Below are 16,765 nucleotides of genomic sequence, written 5' to 3'. Positions count from 1 at the left end.
AAAAGAGTTCGATAGAATTTATCTTAAAATAATTATTTAAATATTAAAAAAATTCAAATCAAATACACAAGTCATTGGTCAAATATAAAAAAAAAATTAATATTATTTTATTATTTTTTATCATGTTTTAAATGATTTAGAAACGTATTTATCATTCATATTTATTTAGATTATTTTTGTAGATAATATGAATTTTTAGAATATTTTAATAGTTTACTCAATTTCCATAACTTACCGAATCAGAAAAAAGGGCACCCCGGAAGAAGATAGAGTGTATAAGACGACGTACGACAAAGGACTAAACGGTCAAATTAGTTAGCGCGAAATATTGGGAATCCGCGCGCAGATATAAACCCCAGGGCGGGTGTTCCGTTGAGGTAGTTAAAGTGGGCGTAGCAGAGAGAAAAAAGATGGAATGAACGAAGGGCAAAAGGGTAAAACACAAAACAAAACCGAAACGATTCGTATTTGTGCCAGAGCAACATCGTCAATTCGTCACAATCCCACAGGGACAGGGAACACACAAACACAGCGTTCGCTAATCTAATAGCTACCATTCTCTCTATTCTCTCTCATCCCTCTCTCTATCTTTTCTCTACCGTGTATTTGGGCTCTCCAAAATCGAAATCACAATCAAAATCACCCTTTGGGGGCGACGCTGCCGCTCCTAGTTCCGCTGCTCCTTCTTTCCGGTAACTTCTTCCCGCATTCACACACCCACCTTTACCTTATTTACCGGCTATTCCCGGTCTCCTCTTCCTCCTCCTCCTTTCTCCAATCACAATCATATATGGCAAAGCCAAATTAATTAACCCAGTTTCCACCCGCGGTTATATCAATTTAAAATGTTACATACCTTTTCTCCATTTATATATTAAAAAAAAAAAAAAGAAAAGAAAAGATAGAAGAGGCATCATTGATTGTGGCGTGAGAAAGGTAAAAGGGACGGTTCTTTATATAAGTGATTCTCTTATCTCCTTCGGCGCGTGTGGGCTCTAGTATTCTATACGTCGCATGTGAACGAGGGGATCTGATATCACAAGCGTATATAACGATCCTAATAATTAATAAATAAAAATAAAAGAATAATATCGAAGCAATAATTGTGATTGTTATTGCGGCGTGATAATATATATATTGTAGGGGCAGCATTGGTGGGTTTGAACGTAGAATGAAAACGGACAAGTGGGCATTGGCAAAGAGTATGGGGAGGATTACAAGGATTGGGGGTTTCGCAATTTCTAGAAAAGAAAACCAGCAACAACCTTTAATTACCTGCACCACTTTCAACATACTTGCCCCCATCTACAAACGCATCAATCATGAGGTAACCACCTTCTTCGTCACTTTTCAGAAATAATAATAATTAAAAAATAATGATTAATGGAGGTTTTTCATCCAAAACAGGACCCGAGTTGCCGCGAAAGTGATTACAGAACGTATTGGTTGGCCAGGAACCACAGCATATTGGATTGGCTCTTGTCTGAGAAGTCTTCCATTATCTGTCTTCAGGTTCGTCATTACCCCTTTTTCTGGTCCGTGTTGAATTTCAATGGAAATTGATTGGGTTTGGATTCTACTGCAGGAGTTTTGGGTTGGAAACGAAGAGCTTGTTAACTTGTATGAGAATAGACTTGGAGATGCTGGTTATGTTAGTTTCAAGCTTGGGAGGACCAACAACCGTGGTGATGGTATGCCACATTCTGTATATTTATTGTTACAATAGTTGTAGCGTAATCTTATATCAATTCCAGAATTTAAGTGGATAGTTACCTTTTTCCCCAAGGAACACCTTGAAATACTAATCCAATTTGCAAAGATTTGCTCTTTTAACTTGGTTCTAAGAATTTATATTTTTCTTATTGAATTCTGTAAATTGGAACAGTACATGACAGGTTTAGAAAACATGCTCTGTTTGTTAAACATCACGGGCTAGGTTGTCGCTTTTCCCTTTTGCCCCATAAGTTTTGTTCTGGATTTCTTTTAACTATTGCTGACTGTTTATGTAAAAAGTCTGAATTCTCAATATTGTTTTCCTTCCTATGGGATCCGCAGGTCTTCTGATAGCAGTGCAAAAGGAATTATTTAATATTCTTAATTATAAGGAGTTACACTTCAATGATTGTGGTGATCGCGTAGCTCAGTTGTTACATGTTGAGCTGGCTCTTCCATGTTCACAGTGGAAAAACAGTGATGTTAGGCAAGAAATTCTGATTGTAAATACTCACCTACTATTTCCTCATGATTCAACCCTGTCCCTTGTAAGACTAAATCAGGTAATTTAGCATTTAGATATGAGGTATATAAGCACTCACCAACTGTTAGGCCTAGTATCTTACTGAGAGGTTCCTTAAGCTATTTCAATTCTGCAGGTCTATAAGATACTTCAATATGTAGAATCCTATCAGAGAGATTTCCACCTCAAGCCCATGCCAATCATGTTATGCGGGTAAATACTAAATGGACTTCCATTTATTTTTAGTTTAAGACTTTTAAGCATATTTTATTTACAACTTCTTATTACTCAGTGATTGGAATGGAAGCAAACGTGGACATGTTTACAAGTTCCTAAGGTCGCAAGGGTTTGTATCATCTTATGATACGGCACATCATTATACTGATGCAGATGCAGACAAGGTAAAGCATGTAGCATTGCTATCAGACATTTTTTGCTGGATAATTTGCCTATCACTTAAATTTATTTACTTGCCATTGTGTTGATGCAGTGGGTTAGCCACCGAAATCATCGTGGAAATATATGTGCTGTTGATTTTATTTGGCTTCTAAATCCTGACAAATATCGAAAACTACTAAAAGCAAGTTGGACTGAAGCAGTGTTTGGCATGTTCAAGGTAATCCTAAAATACATTGACCAACAACTAGTTATTATTAGATTTTTTTTTACCCTCTTTCTTCAAGGAATTTATTACATTTACGGCTGTAGACCACAACACGGGTTCTTTCTAGATTTAACATTATATTCCTGCTTACAAAAGTTGTATCAGACATTGTATAAAGAAAAAATTTTCAACATTGAGCAAAGATCTTGTTTTTCTGTATTTGTGTTGTGGAACCAGTATTTTCTTTTCTTGCTGTTTACTTGTAAGAGTTTTACAAACTATGGGAAAGGGAAATGGAAACAAACAAGATGGGATTTTAGTGTTTAAGTTGGTACACTAAGAACAACAACATTCAGTTATGCTATTGTGTGTCATGTTAACATTAATATAGTCATTAGGGAACGATATCTTCTTGCTTTTATTTAAATCCAGTTATATGCATAGAGCTTGTGACTAACCTTCCATTATTACAAATATAGAAAAGATTCTTTTATGAAGCCAAAGTTAGTACCATTTCATTTTGTGGTGGAATAGAATCATCATTGACAAGTTCTCCACTTTCAGTATCTGCTGCGTAGAGCTTCACTGACCGAGAATGATGCATTTGCCTTACTAAAGGGTGAAAATGAAGATTGTATTACCTTCTCTGCTTTCCGTGAAGCACTTCGAGAGGTGAGGTGCTATGTTAACTGTCAGATAAGCGCTTTCAAACTTCAGATAATGATGTGGTTGTCAGAGAATCCTGATGTTTATAGACTTTCCTTTTTTAATTCTGTGCAGCTTAATTTGATTGGCCATTGCCATGGGCTAAGTGAAGAAGAGATAAAGGAATTATGGGTCCAAGCAGATGTCGATGGAAATGGGGTTCTTGATTACAAACAATTTCTGGTAATTGTTCATTTGAAGTAGCTACTAGATAGATATCTTATAAGACTCCATAATCTTGAATAATTCTCCCTAAACTCGTACTTAATTATGCAGCCATTGACTATAACTCTAACATCTGAGTTTTTCCTTCAAGGCATTATAGCTTCTATGCCATTATGCACAACCATGTGAACTAAGGAGTTCTGTATGTGGAATTCATAGAAATTATAGCTGGCATTCGTCATTTGAGGGGTGTGATTATGCAATCAATTTAACTAGTACAACCGTAATTTGTAAAAAAGAAAGGGAAAAAAAGGGGGGTGGGGTTGGGGGGAGTCATTTAGTGAAGCTAAGGCTTTTATTCAGCAAAACAGCTTTGCTTGATCCATTTGCCAGCCCTTCCTAGTGGATCGTTGTTGTAGAGTTTTTCATGCTTTTCCTTGTTTGCTGAGTAAATTAAGGCCTTGATATTATTGGGTTGCAGCAGAATATCTGGAGTTCAACAAATTTAGACGAGAAAGATGAGGAGCAGGTCAACAACACAAATGATGCTCAGGAGCAATCAATTGGTTTCAGTGTTAAGAACGCAGTTCTGTCCCCTCCGGAGGTGGAGAAAGGTAGATGGCCTGAAGATTATTCTCTCTCTGATCACGCACGACTCACCGTAGAGTTCTCACCAATAAAAATGCTATGCTCCCAGTTGATTTGCTAATAAAGCTTGGAGGCATTGTGTAGCTTAGGTTTTAGAATTAAGACTTGTGTACATAGATTCTAACAAGGTAATTGAATGGGTGAAAGAAGTAAAATGGATCAGAAAGGTTACTGGAGTTCCCATTATGGGAAGACTTTAAACAGCCCTGTGATCTCTCAGTCTCTCACACTCTTGCAACGCATAGACAGCACAAGCAAAAACTCAAAGTGGACAAATTTGAAGTTACATCACTCTAGTATGCTCATACATATCCGTTGAATTGCTGATTTTAATATTTGCAGTAAGCGACATTCATCCTCCCCATGTTGTTTTATTCATTTATTCTTCATTGTTCAAAGAATGGACAACAGGGTAGAAATGATAGAAAAGGGAAAAAAAAAGAAAAAAAAAAGAAGAAAAGAAAAACAATTGATGTATATAGTTGTGTATACTGTAGAGGAGTTAGGCATCAGCCCTTTTTGTAGCTTTGGTGAGATGCACCGTCTAGCTATTGAAACAGAGGAGGGTTCAGACACAAGTGTATACAGTGACATATTTCACTCTCTCTGTAGAGTTTTGAAATGTTCAAATTGTACAAAAAATGATAAACTTTAGAGTTTCTCTCTATATTTGTAAATTACTCTAGTAATTCATTGTAGAGTTTATTTCAAAGTTGAAGAAAAGGAATGGAAAGATAACATAGTATTAAAAAGGAATGGAAAAGGAGCGAAACTGTAAGGTGTCACCTTACAATCTGAGGGTTTGAAGATGTAACTGGTGAAACTAATTGCTTTATGGAGTCTTTAGTTATAGAGGAAATCAATAATGAACCAAGAAAGATTTTTGAGGATTTTGGTGGAATCAGAAATCTCTCATTTGCATTTTACGAAGCTCCAAAATAAGGGGACTCTGTCTCTCATACTTCACAAACACACCTTTAAGCTATGACATTATATATAGTTTTCTAACAAAAATACCAATCGGAAACAGAAACAATTCAATAACCTTCTTCCATGAGATTTCGGAAAATGTCATTTGCACAAGTTATGCGAGGCATGTGCATTGATTCTAATTTAGATTCCTTTGTTTACAAGGTCACTACAAATTTGGTCAATGGTCATGACATACAGAAAAGTTGTTTCAAAATTTCTGCCTCTTTTTTTCCATAAAAAATGCAGGTTTAATACAAGAAAAGTTGGATATATCATATTGAACAATAAGAACTTGCAAGTGGTGTCATTTCATAACCTATCTACCTAAATATTTTCTGTATGATAATTCTAATAAAGGATAAACTAAAAAATTGCCTCCGATATTAAAATGTTGAAAAAATACCTCTCACTTTGATAACAATAAAAATATTATTTTTAAAATGTTATAAAATACAACAAAAATAACCAAAAATATTTTTTTTTTATAAGTGACAAACGATTTTTGTATTTGACAAATTACTTATGGATTTGATCTAAATTTTTATAGAAATACTTTGAGAATTATTTTAAAAAGTACGTACAAAAAACTGGACAAAAATTCAATATCTAGATTTTTTATTTCTTAAAAGTATTCTTAACTATTGACAAAAAAATAATAAAAGATTTTTTTAGCATAAAATCATTAAATTTTAAAGATAAAAATATTTAAGTTTTTAATCATGTTTATAAAAAAGGTATTGAAATTTAATTTTTAAAATATTTTTTGAGAATATATAGTTAACGTTAAATATTTTTGTTATATTTTAAAAATATTTTTGTTATTAACAAAAATAGAAGATATATTTATCAGTACTTCTAAACATTAGACACGATTTTAATAGTTTATCCTTTTATCGGATTATGTGTCTCATACAAGCATGGAGGTCTTATTATAATTCATAGTTGAATAGAGCTCCTATGCTTCAAAATATAACATTTTAAATATATATATATGTATAAAAGGGATAATACAAAGCAAATGAATAGACCATCAAGCTTAGGTTTGGTTTGCTAAATTTTTTCTGAAAAAATGTTTGTTTAAAAACCTTATTTTGTGTGTGTATTTTTTATTTTAAGAAATTAAGATTGTTTTTAAAAACACTTAACTAACGTATTTTTTTAAAGTTAAAAAATTTAATGTAATTTTATATATTAATTGATAAATATTTATGTTTATTCTTACTATTTATTATATTTATGTTTATTAAAATCAGGGATAGACCCACATTAAAATTTACACTAAAATATTTTTTTTTTTTGAACAAGAGAGCTCAACACAATACAGTGAAGCAGAAGACAATCAAACTGGGGACATGAAACTAAAAGAAATAAAGCAAAGTAAATCAATTACCCATGTTGTCATCTCTGGCATTGCCATCAACAACAACAAGGTTCCTACTACTCCACTCTCTATAACTGGTCAAGGATCGTTGATACACCTCTTCTGAACCACCTTCTTTAGAATTAAAAATACGCCTATTCCTCTCAAGCCATATATTCCAAATGACCGCAAAGAAGCACCTCAGCCACCGATTCCGCTCCTCATTTCTATTCACGACGCCTGTCCAACTCTCAAAATGTTCCTTTAGTGAGCCCGGAATAGACCACGCTCTCCCGAGATCAGAAAGCCATCGACACCATACCTGCCAAGTAAATTCACACCCCAGGAACAAGTGGTAAATATGTTCAACATCCCTTTTACAAAACACACATATATTGTCCCCATGCCTAAGTATTCCAAATCTATATAGTCTTTCTTTAGTATTTACTCTTCCTATCAGAACAAACCAAATAAATAACTCCACTCGTGGTGGCGCCAAACCTTTCCATATAGTTCTAGTGAAGCTGAAGCTTGTGATATCCTCTGGGAGAGTCTCTGATTGCACCACTTGCACAAAAGAGTTAGTTGAAAAATTTCCTTCCTTGCCATACTTCCACACAAGTCTGTCTTGCTTATCACTTGCTAGTTTTATAGGCCTTAAAGCCTCATGTAACCTATTCAATAATTCCAACTCCCATTGATATAGGCCTCGCCTCCACTGGAAATTCCAAACCCACTCTAACCCATCCCAAAACCTGCAATCCCCTATGACAGATCCATGCTGGTTTGAAATAGAAAAAAGTCTCGGAAACCTCAACTTGAGGGAACCACCTTATAACCAGACATCTTCCCAGAAAAGAGTCCTCCTACCATCACCCACCTCCATAGACAACCCAGTAATCATCTCGTCCCTTACATTACTATCCTTGAGCTGCAACTGGCATATATCCTTCCATGGTCCCCCTCTAGTAGGCATTGGCTGAGTTGATAACATCATATTGGGCTTCAAGTCGTAACAGGAGCAAACAACCTTCTTCCATAAAGGACACTCCTCCTTTGAAAATCGCCAGCACCACTTAAATAGTAGGGCAGAGTTTCTAATCACTGCATCTCCTACCCCCAAACCACCCTCCTTTTTAGGGGCCTGAACCACTTTCCACTTGACTAGTGCTATCCCATTCCTACCTTCCTCCTTACTTCATAAGAAACTTCTCTGTAATGATATCAACTTTTCTGCCACGGCCTTCGGCATCTTGTACAGGCTCAGATAGTACACTGGCAGGCTATTCAACACAGGCTTAATAAGGACTAGCTTACCCACTTTATTTAGCACCTTAGCCTTCCACAAGCTAAGCTTTTTCTCAACCTTGTCAATTATCGGCTTCCATGTCTTTACCAGCCTCGGGTTTGCTCCTAGAGGAATGCCAAGATATCGGACTGGGAGGTTTGCTTCTTTACATCCCAATAAGCTACACATGTTGTCAGTCCAATGCTGTTCACAATTGATTGGGATTAAGCTGGATTTATCAAAGTTAATCGATAACCCCGACATAATCTCAAAGCACCTTAACAGTCTGGCATAGTTTCTAATGGTCTCCTCCTCCGGTGGGAAAAATAAAATAGTGTCGTCTGCGAACTGGAGATGTGATAACTTTATGTTTTTCTTCCCCACCAGCAACGGCAAAATTCGTCTGTTTCTCACTGCCTCCCCTATTATCCTGTGTAAGACCTCCACTACCAGAACAAACAAGAACGGGACAATGGGTCACCTTGTCTCAAGTCTCTCTCCATCTTGAATGGTTTGGAAGGGGAACCATTTATCAGAATTGCCATGGACGCTGTACCGATACACTCCCTAACCCACTCTCTCCATCTTCGACCAAATCCCATCTTCTGCAGCACAATATCCACAAAGTTCCACTTCACTCTATCATAAGCCTTCTGGAAGTCTAATTTAATAATTGTCGCCTTCTTCTTCCTCGTCTTCAGCCACTGCACTATTTCGCACGCAATCAGAGCCCCGTCATGAATTTTTCGACCTTTCACAAATGCACTTTGAGTCTCCTCTACTAAGCCTGGCATCACTGATCTCATCATTCTGACCATCACCTTTGAAATGACTTTGTAGATGTAGCCAACCATGCTGATCGGCCTGAGGTCTTTGATCTCCTTGGCTCCAGTGAACTTCGGAGCAAGAGCCACCCAAGTAACATTGGAATTAGGCGGCAACCTTGATGACCGAAAGAAATTCAGAACAGCTGTCGAGAACTTTGGGCCGATCTCATCCCAGCACTTTTTGATGAAGTTCATATTATACCCATCACTACCTGGAGCTTTAGAGGATTCACAGTCCCATACAGCCTCCCTAATCTCCACCAATGATGGTATGCTCTCCAATGCACTGGAATCTTCTTCGTTAATCCGGTTAACCAGGCCGTCTCTAAACCCTATTACCGGGGATCTCTCCTGGTGATACAACTCTCTGTAGAAGTCTCGGATGGCAATCTTGATCCTAGCTTGATTTCTTACTAACCTTCCATTAATCACCAAAGCATCAATCCTATTGTTCCTTCTTCTTGCCGACGCCAAGCTATGAAAGTACCGTGTGTTTTTGTCCATGTCTTTCACATGCCTAGATCGCGACATCTGTTTCCAGTGTACCTCTTTCCTCACATACCACTGCTTGCAACAGCTTACTAGAGCCTTCCTTCTAGCCTCCACTGTACCATCATAGACTCCATTTCCAACCATATCATCCACCTTCTTAATCTCCTCCTCAAAATGCTGAATTTTCTTTTCCAAGTCACCAAATTTCTCTTTATGCCATTTTCCCAAAGGCACCGTAAGAGCCTTCAATTTATCTGTGAACTGTCCCTCTCCAATATTCCGCCATTCCTCCCTGACCATTCTTAGGAATCCTTCATGTGTAAACCATAAGTCTAATATCTGGAACGGACGTGGGCCACCTCTATACTTAGTATCTTCGACTATTATCGGGCAATGATCTGACAAGCCTCTCGGACCACCTCTTAACCGAATCTCCGGGAACTCCTCAGTCCATTCTACACTCAGTAGGACTCTGTCAATACGACTACAGGATCCACCGCTATACCATGTAAACTTACGATCATTCAGCGGTAAGTCCACTAACTGCATATATTGGATCCAACCCTTGAAATCTTCTGCAGACGCTGTTAACCTGTCCTGATTTTTCCTTTCATCAACCTGTATCACCTCATTGAAGTCACCCATGTAGCATATCGGGACTTGACATAACACAGCTATATAGCTCAGTTTCTCCCAAACAGCAAGTTTTTCAACTCTCATATGAGGACCATAAACCAAACAGAAAGCACAGTGGAACTCATTTTTCAATAAAACTCCCTCAACACAAAGCCACCTATCCCCTTTGTAGCAGTTATTCATTCTAAACAACAACTCATCCCACATTAATAACAGACCCCCAGACGTGCCTACCGATCCTACAAACTCCCAGCCCACCGCATCACTTCCCCAAATACGTACGATATCAAATTTATTCACAACTTGCAATTTTGTTTCAGCCAAGCCTAACATGTTCAATTTTTGCTTTTTTTTGAGCTCTTTTATCATACTCAACTTTCCAACTCCCCTCAACCCCTTAACATTCCAAGAGCTAAAAATTATTTTAAAACATTGTTACACACCTGTTTGAACTTTTTCGGTCTGCTTCTTCGCACCTTCTCTTTCAGTTTTGCTAGCCTCCTCTTCTCAGCTATCGCTTTATTTTGCTCTTGTAATATCCTCATTAAGTCGTCTTCTTCGTCGTATGGTATGCGAAATTGTTACTCAGGTTGTGAATTATTGTTCGAAATTAATTCCCTGGCGATGACACCAAAAACGGATGCACAGAACCATGGTCTAAACATATCTTCACAACTTCGCATAACTAACCAGCAAGTGCATTGGGTCGTCCAAGTAATACCTTACGTGAGTAAGGGTCGAATCCCACGGAGATTGTTGGTATGAAGCAAGCTATGGTCACCTTGTAAATCTCAGTCAGGCGGATATAAAATAGTCATGTAGTTTTCGAAATTTAGTAATAAAAGAAGGATAGAAATACTTATGTAAATCATTGGTGAGAATTTCAGATAAGCGTATGGAGATGCATTCGTTCCTCTGAACCTCCGCTTTCCTATTGTCTTCATCCAATCAGTCTTACTCCTTTCTATGGCTGGCTTTATGTAAGGATGTCACTGGTGCCAATGGCTACTTTCAATCCTCTCGGGAAAATGGTCCAAATGCTCTGTCACAGCACGGCTAATCGTCTGGAGGCATCACCCTTGTCGTTGGTTGCATCCTATTCCTCTCTGTGAAAATGGTCCGATGCGCTGTCACTGCATGGCTAATCATCTTGGAGGTTCTCGATCATACTGGAATAGAATTTACTATCCTTTCGCGTCTGTCATTACGCCCAGCACTCGCGAGTTTGGAGTTCGTCACAGTCATTCAATCCCAGAGTCCTACACGGAATACCATGGACAAGGTTTAGACTTTTCGGACTCTCATGAATGCCGCCATCAATCTAGCTTATACCACGAAGATTCTGATTAAGAGATATAAGAGATACTCATTCAATCTAATGTAGAACGGAAGTGGTTGTCAGGCACGCGTTCATAGGAAATGATGATGATTGTCACGTTCATCACATTCAGGTTGAAGTGCGAATGAATGTCTTAGAAGCGAAATAAGATGAATTGAATAGAAAACAGTAGTACTTTGCATTAATCTTTGAGGAACAGCAGAGCTCCACACCTTAATCTATGGAGTGCAGAAACTCTACCGTTGAAAATACATAAGTGATAATAGAGTTCATTGGTCTCGGCCCCAGAGGGGAACCGGAGTAACCAAGACTACAAATACAATGATAAAAAGTTCTATTTATAATAAACTAGTCACTAGGGTTTACAGAAGTAAGTAATTGATGCATAAATCCACTTCCGGGGCCCACTTAGTGTGTGCTTGGGCTGAGCTTGAAGTCTACACGTGGAGAGGTCATTCTTGGAGTTGAACGCCAGAATATGAATTTAACATAAAAACTAATGAAAACATAAAAACTAATGAAAACATCCCTAAAAGTAACTAGATTCTACTAAAAACATACTAAAAACAATGCCAAAAAGCGTATAAATTATCCGCTCATCACAACACCAAACTTAAATTGTTGCTTGTCCCCAAGCAACTGAAAATCAAATAGGATAAAAAGAAGAGAATATACTATAAATTTCAAACTATCAAAGAAACATAGCTCCAATCAGATGAGCGGGACTTGTAGCTTTTTGCCTCTTGAATAGTTTTGGCATCTCACTTTATCCATTGAAGTTCAGAATGATTGGCTTCTATAGGAACTCAGAGTTTGGATAGTGTTATTGACTCTCCTAGTTCAGTATGATGATTCTTGAACACAGCTATTTTATGAGTCTTGGCCGTGGCCCTAAGCACTTTGTTTTCCAGTATTACCACCGGATACATAAATGCCACAGACACATAATTGGGTGAACCTTTTCAGATTGTGACTCAGCTTTGCTAAAGTCCCCAATTAGAGGTGTCCAGGGTTCTTAAGAACACTCTTTTTTTGCTTTGGACCTTGACTTTAACCGCTTAGTCTCAAGTTTTCACTTGACACCTACACGTCACAAGCACATGGTTAGGGACAGCTCGGTTTAGCCGCTTAGGCCAGGATTTTATTCCTTTAGGCCCTTCTATCCACTGATGCTCAAAGCCTTGGGATCCTTTTTATTTGCCATTGCCTTTTGGTTTTAAGGGTTATTGGCTTTTGCTCTTGCCTCTTGATTTTAAGAGCTTTTGGCTTTTTCTGCTTGCTTTTTCTCTTTCTTTCTATTTTTTTTCGCCCCTTCTTTTTTTTTTTCTGCAAGCTTTGTTCTTTGCTGCTTTTTCTTGCTTCAAGAATCATTCTTATGATTTTTCAGATTATCAAATAACATGTCTCCTAGTCATCATTCTTTCAAGAGCCAACATATTTAACATTCTTAAACAACAACTTCAAAAGACATATGCACTGTTCAAGCATACATTCAGAAAATAAGAAGCATTGTCACCACATCAATATAATTAAACTAAGTTCAAGGATAAATTCAAAACTCATGTACTTCTTGTTCTTTTGAATTAAAACATTTTTCATTTAAGAGAGGCGATGGATTCATAGGACATTCATAACTTTAAGACAAAGTTACTAACTACTAATGATCATGTAATGAAGACACAAACATAGATAAGCACTTAACATAGAGAAAACGAAAAACAGAGAAAGTAAGAACAAGGAATAAGTCCACCTTAGTGATGGTGGCGTTTCCTTCTTGAGGAACCAATGATGTCCTTGAGCTTTTCTATGTCTCTTCCTTGTCTTTGTTGCTCCTCCCTCATTGCTTTTTGATCTTCTCTTATTTCATGAAGGATGATGGAGTGCTCTTGATGTTCCACCCTTAGTTGTCCCATGTTGGAACTTAATTCTCCTAGGGAGGTGTTGATTTGCTCCCAATAGTTTTGTGGAGGAAAATGCATATGAGGCATCTCCGGGATCTCATGGTGATGAGCTTCCTATGCCTCTTGAGCTCCATGAATGGGCTCTCTTGCTTGCTCCATCTTTTTCTTAGTGATGGGCTTCTCTTCCTCAATGTGAATGTCTCCTTCTATGGAAGCTCCAGCTGAGTAACATAGATGGCAGATAAGATGAGAAAAAGCTAGCCTTGCCCCAGGAGAGGGCTTTTCGGCTATTTTGTAGAGTTCAAGGGAGATGACTTCATGAACCTCTACTTCTTCTCCAATCATGATGCTATGGATCATGATGGCCCGATCCACAGTAACTTCAGATCGGTTGCTAGTGGGGATGATGGAGCGTTAGATGAACTCCAACCATCCTCTAGCCACAGGCTTGAGGTCCAGTCTTCTCAGTTGAACCGGCTTGCCTTTGGAGTCAATCTTCCATTGAGCTCCTTCCACACATATGTCCATGAGGACTTGGTCCAACCTTTGATTAAAGTTGACCCTTCTAGTGTAGGGGCGTTCATCTCCTTGCATCATAGGCAAGTTAAACGCCAACCTCACATTTTCCAGACTAAAATCCACGTATTTCCCCCGAACCATTGTAACATAGTTCTTTGGATCCGGGTTCTTACTTTGATCATGGTTCTTGGTGATCCATGCATTGGCATAGAACTCTTGAACCATTAGGATGCCGACTTGTTGGATGGGATTTGTTAGAACTTCCCAACCTCTTCTTTGAATTTCATGTCGGATCTCCGGATACTCATTTCTTTTGAGTTTGAAAGGGACCTCGGGGATCACCTTATTCTTGGCCACAACATCATAGAAGTGGTCTTGATAAGCTTTGGAGATGAATCTTTCCATCTCCCATGACTCGGAGGTGGAAGTTTTTGTCTTCCCTTTCCCTTTTCTAGAGGATTCTCCGGTCTTAGGTGCCATCAATGGTAATGGAAAAACAAAAAGCTTATGCTTTTACCACACCAAACTTAGAATATTGCTCGCCCTCGAGCAGGAAAATAAAGAATTAGATGAAGAAGAAGAAGAAAAGATGGAGAAGAGGGGGGAGGTGTGTTTCGGCCAAGAAGAGAAGAGAGGGTTGTGTTGTGTGAAAATGAGGAAGAATGGAAGGCTTTATATAGGGAAGGGAGGGGGGGTTATGGTTCGGCCATATGGGTGGGTTTGGGTGGGAAATTGATTTGAATTTTGAAGGTAGGTGGAGTTTATTGGGTAGGTTTATGGGGAAGAGTGGGTGGATGTGAGTGGTGAAGGGTTTTGGGGAAGAGTGTTTATTGGGAATAGAGGATGATTGAGAAGAGAGAAGAGAGTGAGTGGAGGTAGGTGGGGATCCTGTGGGGTCCACAGGTCCTGAGGTGATCCTGTGGGGTCCACAGATTCTGAGGTGTTCAAGGATTTACAACCTTGCACCAAATTAGGCATGTAAAATGCCCTTGCACACAACTCTGGGCGTTCAGCGCTAGGTTGGTGCCCATTTTGGGCGTTCAGCGCCCATTTGTTGCCCATTTCTAGCGTTGAACGCCAGAACCATGCTTGTTCTAGGCGTTCAGCGCCAGCTCCTCTCCAGGGTGCAATTCTGGCGTTCAGCGCCAGAACCATGCTCTGTTCTGGCGTTGAACGCCAGGCAGGTGCTTCCTCCAGGGTGTGATTTTTCTTCCACTATTTTTGATTCCGTTTTCAATTTTTATATTTATTTTGTGACTCCACATGATCATGAACCTAAGAAAACATGAAAAACAAAAATAAAATTAGATAAATAAACATTGGGTTGCCTCCCAACAAGCGCTTCTTTAATGTCAATAGCTTGACAGTGGGCTCTCATGGAGCCTCACAGATGTGCAGAGCTTTGTTGAGACTCTCCAACACCAAACTTAGAGTTTGGATATGGAGGTTTGACACCAAACTTAGAGTTTGGTTGTGGCCTCCCAACACCAAACTTAGTGTTTGACTGTGGGGGCTTTGGTTGACTCTGCTTTGAGAGAAGCTTTTTATGCTTCCTCTCCATGGATGCAGAGAGAGATCCTTGAGTTGTAAACACAAGGTTGTCCTCATTCAATTGAAGGATCAATTCTCCTCTGTCCACATCAATCACAGCTCTTGCTGTGGCTAGGAAAGGTCTTCCTAGGATGATGGATTCATCCTCTTTCTTTTCAGTATCTAGGACTATGAAATCAGCAGGGATGTAAAGGCCTTCCACCTTTACTAACACGTCCTCTACTTGTCCATAAGCCTATTTTCTTGAATTGTTTGCCATCTCTAATGAGATTTTAGCAGCTTGCACCCCATAGATTCCCAGTTTCTCTATTACAGAGAGGGGCATGGGGTTTATTCTTGAACCAAGGTCACACAGAGCCTTAAAGATCATGGTGCCTATGGTACAAGGTATTAAGAACTTTCCAGGATCCTATTTCTTCTGAGGCAATGTCAGTTGATCTAGATCACTTAGTTCATTGGTGAACAAGGGAGGTTCATCTTCCCAAGTCTCAATACCAAATAATTTGGCATTCAGCTTCATGATTGCACCAAGAAACTTGGCAGCTTGCTCTTCAGTAACATCCTCATTCTCTTCAGAAGAGGAATACTCATCAGAGCTCATGAATGGTATAAGGAGGTTCAATGGAATCTCTATGGTCTCTAGATGAGCCTCAGATTCCTTTGGTTCCTCAAAGGGAAGCTCCTTATTGACCACTGGACATCCCAGGAGGTCTTCCTCCTTGGGATTCACGTCCTCTCTTTCCCTTACAGGTTCGGTCATTGTGATCAATTCAATGGCCTTGCACTCTCCTTTTGGATTCTCTTCTGTATTGCTTGGGAGAGTACTAGGAGGGATTTCAGTGATCCTTTTACTCAGCTGGCCCACTTGTGCTTCCAAATTTCTAATGGAAGACCTTGTTTCATTCATGAAACTTACAGTGGCCTTGGACAGATCAGAGACTAAGTTTGCTAAATTAGAGGTATTTTGTTCAGGGTTCTCTGTCTGTTGCTGAGTGGATGATGGAAAAGGCTTGCTGTTGCTAACCATGTATCTTCCACCATTATTAAAGCCTTGTTGAGGCTTTTGCTGATCCTTCCATGAGAGATTTGGATGATTTCTCCATGATGGATTATAGGTGTTTCCATAAGGTTCACCTAAGTAATTTACCTCTGCTATTGCAGGGTTCTCAGGATCATAAGCTTCTTCTTCAGAAGATGCCTCTTGAGTACTGTTGGATGCAGCTTGCATTCCATTCAGACTCTGAAAAATCATATTGACTTGCTGAGTCAATATTTTATTCTGAGCTAATATGGCATTTAGAGTATCAATTTCAAGAACTCCCTTCTTCATAGGCGTCCCATTACTCACAGGATTCCTCTCAGAAGTGTACATAAACTGGTTATTAGCAACTATGTCAATGAGTTCTTGAGCTTCTGCAGGAGTTTTCTTTAGGTGAATGGATCCACCTGCAGAAGTATCCAATGACATATTTGATAGCTCAGATAAACCATCATAGAATATATCCAGGATGGTCCATTCTGA

At 38.8% G+C, this 16,765-nt stretch overlaps 1 protein-coding gene across 4 annotated transcripts; it reads left to right on the top strand.

Annotated features, from left to right (window-relative positions):
• Positions 1–304: 304 nt before the first annotated feature.
• Positions 305–5,043, top strand: LOC107623731 (Calcium-binding endonuclease/exonuclease/phosphatase family). 4 transcript variants are annotated; one of them, XM_088509105.1, is made up of 11 exons: positions 305–936; positions 1,144–1,327; positions 1,408–1,512; positions 1,586–1,691; positions 2,056–2,276; positions 2,373–2,449; positions 2,529–2,637; positions 2,727–2,852; positions 3,405–3,512; positions 3,621–3,728; positions 4,195–5,043. In XM_088509105.1, the coding sequence occupies exons 2-11, from the start codon at positions 1,172–1,174 to the stop codon at positions 4,417–4,419; spliced, it is 1,341 nt and encodes a 446-aa protein (XP_088365231.1). In that variant the 5' UTR covers positions 305–936; positions 1,144–1,171; the 3' UTR covers positions 4,420–5,043. The 4 variants fall into 4 exon arrangements, with proteins under 4 accessions (XP_088365231.1, XP_016181573.1, XP_088365229.1 ...); XM_016326087.3 differs by having other exon boundaries at positions 500–936; positions 4,192–5,043; XM_088509103.1 differs by having other exon boundaries at positions 504–692.
• The last annotated feature ends 11,722 nt before the right edge of the window (positions 5,044–16,765 follow it).

The sequence above is a fragment of the Arachis ipaensis genome, chromosome B10 (genome assembly GCF_059453495.1).
Source record: "Arachis ipaensis isolate K30076 ecotype BB chromosome B10, ASM5945349v1, whole genome shotgun sequence".
Classification (NCBI taxonomy): Eukaryota; Viridiplantae; Streptophyta; class Magnoliopsida; order Fabales; family Fabaceae; genus Arachis; species Arachis ipaensis.
Note: the sequence above shows the minus strand (reverse complement) of the source record. Positions and strands in the feature narration are given on the sequence as shown.

Excerpts from the sequence above, each read along its gene's own strand:
- LOC107623731 (XM_016326087.3), top strand. The coding sequence starts at position 1,172 with ATGAAAACGGACAAGTGGGCATTGGCAAAGAGTATGGGGAGGATTACA. Across the intron at positions 1,513-1,585 it reads CTTCCATTATCTGTCTTCAG|GAGTTTTGGGTTGGAAACGA; the intron begins GTTCGTCATTAC and ends ATTCTACTGCAG. Across the intron at positions 2,277-2,372 it reads CCCTTGTAAGACTAAATCAG|GTCTATAAGATACTTCAATA; the intron begins GTAATTTAGCAT and ends TCAATTCTGCAG.